Source organism: Salminus brasiliensis, chromosome 1 (assembly GCF_030463535.1).
Source record: "Salminus brasiliensis chromosome 1, fSalBra1.hap2, whole genome shotgun sequence".
Lineage (NCBI taxonomy): Eukaryota > Metazoa > Chordata > Actinopteri > Characiformes > Bryconidae > Salminus > Salminus brasiliensis.
Window position 1 is genome coordinate 778,398 of NC_132878.1, and position 5,423 is coordinate 783,820.

At 51.8% G+C, this 5,423-nt stretch overlaps 1 protein-coding gene across 1 annotated transcript in view; it reads left to right on the forward strand.

Annotated features, from left to right (window-relative positions):
* Positions 1–3,252, forward strand: part of LOC140577084 (uncharacterized) — a 4,673-nt gene extending 1,421 nt beyond the window's left edge. Inside the window, exons 2-9 of the mRNA XM_072696891.1 lie at positions 1–1,033; positions 1,190–1,489; positions 1,532–1,774; positions 1,903–1,997; positions 2,085–2,202; positions 2,623–2,706; positions 2,854–3,007; positions 3,131–3,252. The exon at positions 1–1,033 is cut by the window's left edge and continues 832 nt beyond it. Coding sequence (XP_072552992.1) covers positions 1–1,033; positions 1,190–1,489; positions 1,532–1,774; positions 1,903–1,997; positions 2,085–2,202; positions 2,623–2,706; positions 2,854–3,007; positions 3,131–3,252 — 2,149 coding nt within the window. The remainder of the gene's footprint in view (positions 1,034–1,189; positions 1,490–1,531; positions 1,775–1,902; positions 1,998–2,084; positions 2,203–2,622; positions 2,707–2,853; positions 3,008–3,130) is intronic.
* Positions 3,253–5,423: the final 2,171 nt, after the last annotated feature.

Here is a 5,423-nt window from a genome sequence, read left to right on the forward strand (position 1 = left end):
GATGGAGAGAGAGGAGGAGAGAAAGAGAGAGATGGAGGAGAGAAAGAGGGAGATGGAGAGAATGATGGAGGAGAGAAAGAGGGAGATGGAGAGAGAGGAGGAGAGAAAGAGGGAGATGGAGAGAGAGGAGGAGAGAAAGAGGGATATGGAGAGAAAGATGGAGGAGAGAAAGAGGAAGATGGAGAGAATGATGGAGGAGAGAAAGAGGGAGATGGAGAGAGAGGAGGAGAGAAAGAGAGAGATAGAGAGAAAGATGGAGGAGAGAAAGAGAGAGATGGAGAGAATGATGGAGGAGAGAAAGAGGGAGATGGAGAGAATGATGGAGAGAAAGAGGGAGATGGAGAGAGAGGAGGAGAGAAAGAGAGAGATGGAGAGAGAGGAGGAGAGAAAGAGGGAGATGGAGAGAGAGGAGGAGAGAAAGAGAGAGATGGAGAGAAAGATGGAGGAGAGAAAGAGGGAGATGGAGAGAATGATGGAGAGAAAGAGGGAGATGGAGAGAGAGGAGGAGAGAAAGAGAGAGATGGAGAGAGAGGAGGAGAGAAAGAGGGAGATGGAGAGAGAGGAGGAGAGAAAGAGGGAGATGGAGAGAAAGATGGAGGAGAGAAAGAGAGAGAAAAAGAGGGAGATTGAGAGAAAGATGGAGGAGAGAAAGATGGAGGAGAGAAAGAGGGAGATGGAGAGAGAGGAGGAGAGAAAGAGGGAGGAGGAGAGAAAGAGAGAGATGGAGAGAAAGATGGAGGAGAGAAAGAGGGAGATGGAGAGAGAGGAGGAGAGAAAGAGAGAGATGGAGAGAGAGGAGGAGAGAAAGAGGGAGGAGGAGAGAAAGAGAGAGATGGAGAGAAAGATGGAGGAGAGAAAGAGGGAGATGGAGAGAGAGGAGGAGAGAAAGAGGGAGATGGAGAGAATGATGGAGAGAAAGAGGGAGATGAAGAGAGAGGAGGAGAGAAAGAGAGAGATGGAGAGAGAGGAGGAGAGAAAGAGGGATATGGAGAGAGAGGAGGAGAGAAAGAGGGAGATGGAGAGAGAGGAGGAGGTGGGACAGAGAGAAAGAGTGGGAGAGCAGGAGGAGGTAAAGAAAGAGGTGGAGGGAGAACAGGAAGTGAGGCAGAGAGAGGCGGTATCTGAGGATCAAGAAAGGAAGGAGGAGGCGGAGCACAAGGTGGAGGAGGACGACTCCAAAGAGAGGCAGCTGGAGGCCCAGAAGATCCAGGAGGCCAGGCAGGAGCACATGGAGAAAGCGAGGCAGCGGAAGAGGGAGCTGCTGAAGAAGATGTTCGCTCCAGGAGAGCGTCTCTTCAGAGCGGCGGAGGAGGGAGCTCGTCGCAGGGGCTTCAGAGGGAACAGGAGAACCGGGTTCTCATCTCAGGAAAAGAAGGAGGAGAACCCTGAGCTGGAGAACGAGCAGGCCAAGCCGGCCTCTTCCAGTGGAGGACCCCGGTTCATCAGCGTGAAGCCCCTCAACGCCATCCCAGAGCCTGAGGAGGAGCCCGTACCTCCCGCCCCTGCTGATTCCTCCACATCTTCCACTGAGGAGGACAGTGTGGTGGACCAGGAGAGCAGCACTGGTCCTGAGGAAGCCCAGCTGCAGAGAGAGCCCTCAGAGAACTCGGAGGCTCAAAAAGAGGCTCAAAGCAGCAAGGTGGACAAGCTGCAGGAGATCTTGCGGCAGCCGCGTCCAGTGGGCAACATGGTAAAGTGCTGCGTGGAGCGGGACAGGCGGAACAAGGGCGGTCCCACCTACCGAATGTTCCAGGAGGGAGACGATAGCAAAGAGGTCAGTGATATGATGGACAGTCATGAGGTGGAGGATTCACATCCTGTTGTGGCCGAGACCAATCACTATTTAACTCTACAGCATCTTAGTGAACTCTAACCTCTCTCTCTTCTCCTCTTCCTCAGCAGTTGTTGATGGTGGCGAGGAAGGTGGACCACAGGAACACCTTTGAGCTGCAGTTAGGCGAGTCTGTGGATGGTGGGAGTGCTGTGGGTCTGCTGAGGTACGTAGAGGTTTCTGACAGAAGTCCAGTCCCCCTCTCTCAGTAGGTCAGATCACGTGTTCTAAAGCTTCTCTGTGTTTCTTACAGGTGCAATAAAAACCAGACGGAGTTCACGCTGTACGCCAACCCAACAAACCCTGCTGTGAGCCATGAAGTCCCTCTAGTGGAGAAGCACAATGAGCAGGAGCTCGCTACCATCCGCTACGTGAGTACATGCACTTACACACACACACACTGTACACACACACACTGTACACACACTGTACACACACACTGTACACACTGTACACACACACACACTGTACACACACACTGTACACACACACACACACACACTGTACACACACACTGTACACACACTGTACACACACACTGTACACACACACTGTACACACACACACTGTACACACACACACACTGTACACACACACTGTACACACACACACACTGTACACACACTGTACACACACACACTGTACACACACACTCTACACACACACACACTCTACACACACACACACTGTACACACACACACACACACTGTACACACACACACTGTACACACACACACACACTGGTATTGGGTTCTGCCCAACTGACTCATGCTGTGTGTTCTACCTGCAGGAGAACAGCTTTCTGAGGTGGAAGAAGGTCTCAGAGAGGACAACAGTCGTCCTTCCCTGCATGTGCAAGAAGAAGCCTTCAGAGGTAAGAGCCCCCTGTCTCAGTCACTTCCCGTACTGTAATCAGTATTACTCCTTATAAATCCTCACTTCTGAAATGATCGGGACTTTGTCACACTTAGGAGTCGTTTAGAGAGTTCTCTTAATATTCCTGTGTTTTTACTGTTAACAGGGGAAACCAGTGCAGGAGCCGTGTAAGCACAAGATCAGACTGCAGAATAAAGCTCCACGGTGGGACAAGGAGAAAGAGGCGTATGTCCTTGACTTCCACGGAAGAGCTAAAATACCCTCTTCTAAGACCTTTCAGCTCAGCTGCCCTGAAAAACGTAAGTTCAACAGCCTTCACTTGCTTTCTTCTCTATTCTCTCCATCTGTCTCTCTCTCCCACTCTGCCGTAGCTCTGCACTCTCTCTGACTCATGATGGGCTTCTCTGCTTGTGTCTCCACAGCGGACTTGGTTCTTATGCAGTTTGGTCGCATGGGCGAGGACTCGTTCGCCCTGGACTACAGCTCCCCCTTAAGCGCGCTGCAAGCCTTCGCCGTTGGCCTGTCCAGCTTTATGGCCAAGTAATGACCTCAAGACCGTCGTCCACAGGTACCGTCTCTCGTTCTCATCATGAATAGGAGGAGGCATGAGGACCAGAAAACATCACACAGCAGAAGACTGGACAGGGGTCCAGACAGTAGACAGACTTATTTGGTGGTTCGGTGATGATCAATAATTTATCAGTAGTTCTGATCAGAGGAGGATGGGTCGGTCCCCCATGTGAGTCTCGGTTCCTCCCGAGGTTTCTTCCTCCAGGTCTGAGGGAGTTTTTCCTTGCCACTGTCGCCGTTGGCTTGCTCACTGGGGGTTATGTTTTAGGTTAGACAGTAACAGGGATAAGGATAGGCACCAGATTAGGAATAAGGACATCTAAAATTGGGGAGGGAATTGGGTCCAAATGTAAAAAAAAGTCTGTTCAACTGTCTGTGAGACCAGCCTGGACACAGTTTTGGGAGCTGGCCATCAAAGTCATTGGTCCAGTAGATTGTGCAGACGACAGGAACCACCCAGTAAGTGTAGGACAGGACATCTTTGGAGAAGTCATAGGAACAGTTACCACGGAGTCGCCATGTGAGCAGGAGCTGGCACAGGGATCAGGGCACCTTGCATGGAGACAGGAGCAGCTGGGACAGGAACAGGACGAGGCCAGGTGGTAAGGCCGGAGACGAATGGGCAGGAGGGTGGTGGTGTCACCGTCGGGAGCCGTGGCTGCCCGAGGCCCAGTCTGCATGGTTGCCTGGTTGTGCATGCCTTTTTGGACATACATGTGGGCTGCTGGTTGTAGCTCCAGCGTGCCCTCTCGGACACATGCCTGCAGCGGAGCTTGATGCAGCAGCAGTGTTGTGTCCAGGCACGCTGTGGCACTGGGCAGTTCTGGAGGCACCCATGGAGGCTCCCACCCACCCTCCAGGGCACGCAGAGTCATTGGTGTAGTAGACAGCAGTTGTGGTGTGTCCTCTGGGGCACATGGCGTGCCGCTGTAGACAGCACCGACTCCAGCGTGTCTTCCAGGGCACAGGGTGGTGCAGTCCCGGAAACCTGCAGCTGTTCTGCATCCTCCCGGACACGGGGCGGCAGTGGTGGAGGAGACGGCCACAGTGGCGTGTCCTCCTGGGCATGCGATGGCGGCATCATGATCAGTGGCAGCTCGGGGTTACGAGGCGCCGCTGAAAAGTGAAGTCGCCTTCGACCGCCGCTGTGGCTCGCACTTCTGGGTGCCCTCCCTACCACTGCATCTCTGTCCTGGGGCCAGGAGGAACATAATTGGGCACAAGACCAGGTTTGGGGCAAGGAGCCAACAGGCGAGGGTGGTCAGCCATCCACCCTGGCCGGGTTGGGCCGGCCTCGGACACTGGTGGAGATTCACAGTCTCTGCTCAATGAAGGGGCAGCGGGGGGTCCTCTTGGGTCACTGCCACAGTCTCTGCTCACACACCTTCGTCTCTCCGAGTCTCTGTCCTCTGCTGCTCCTTCCCGTGTGAGTGTGTTTGAGCTGGGGTCTTATAATAAGGGGGCTAGCAGCTCATCCCTAATTCCTTTCACGGTGATCGCTCCGTCACAGGGCAGACTCCAGGGAAAAGCTAAAGCTCCATGTTGAAGTTCTCCATCCCACACTCCTGCATATAGGTCATCAGGACTCCAGGACATCTCCTCCACCTCCTAAGATCAATAAAATGTTCTGTAAGTCATTTCTTAGTGACAGTCATTCTGTTTCTCCTCCTGCCTCATGCAGGGGGTCTATCATCAGAATAACACTACACTCATGGAGCACATCAGCGTTGTAATGAAATGATCTCAGAACTGTGGTAAAACAGTGTCTCGGGCATCAGGCGGTGTATTCCTAACCATTCAGTGTAAGAACATTCAGTGAGGGAGCTTCTAGAGCTTCATCTTTCTGGTTCCACCAATGTTCAGTACAACAGACCAGGTGAAGAGTTCAGACTTCAGAGTAATCCCACTCTGAATCACTCTTCATGTCTTAATCATTTAATCAATATTTAATTCATGCAATAATGTAACTTATGGATGTTAAGCCGTATAGTCTGGTACATTGACCCCTGAGTCTTTATTGGTGGAAAACAGCATTTCCAGATCTTTGACAATTCAGTCGTATAATATAATATAATATAATATAATATAATATAATATAAGACTCCCTGCTGATTTATAGCTGAAAAGGAACATAAACCGAGGAAA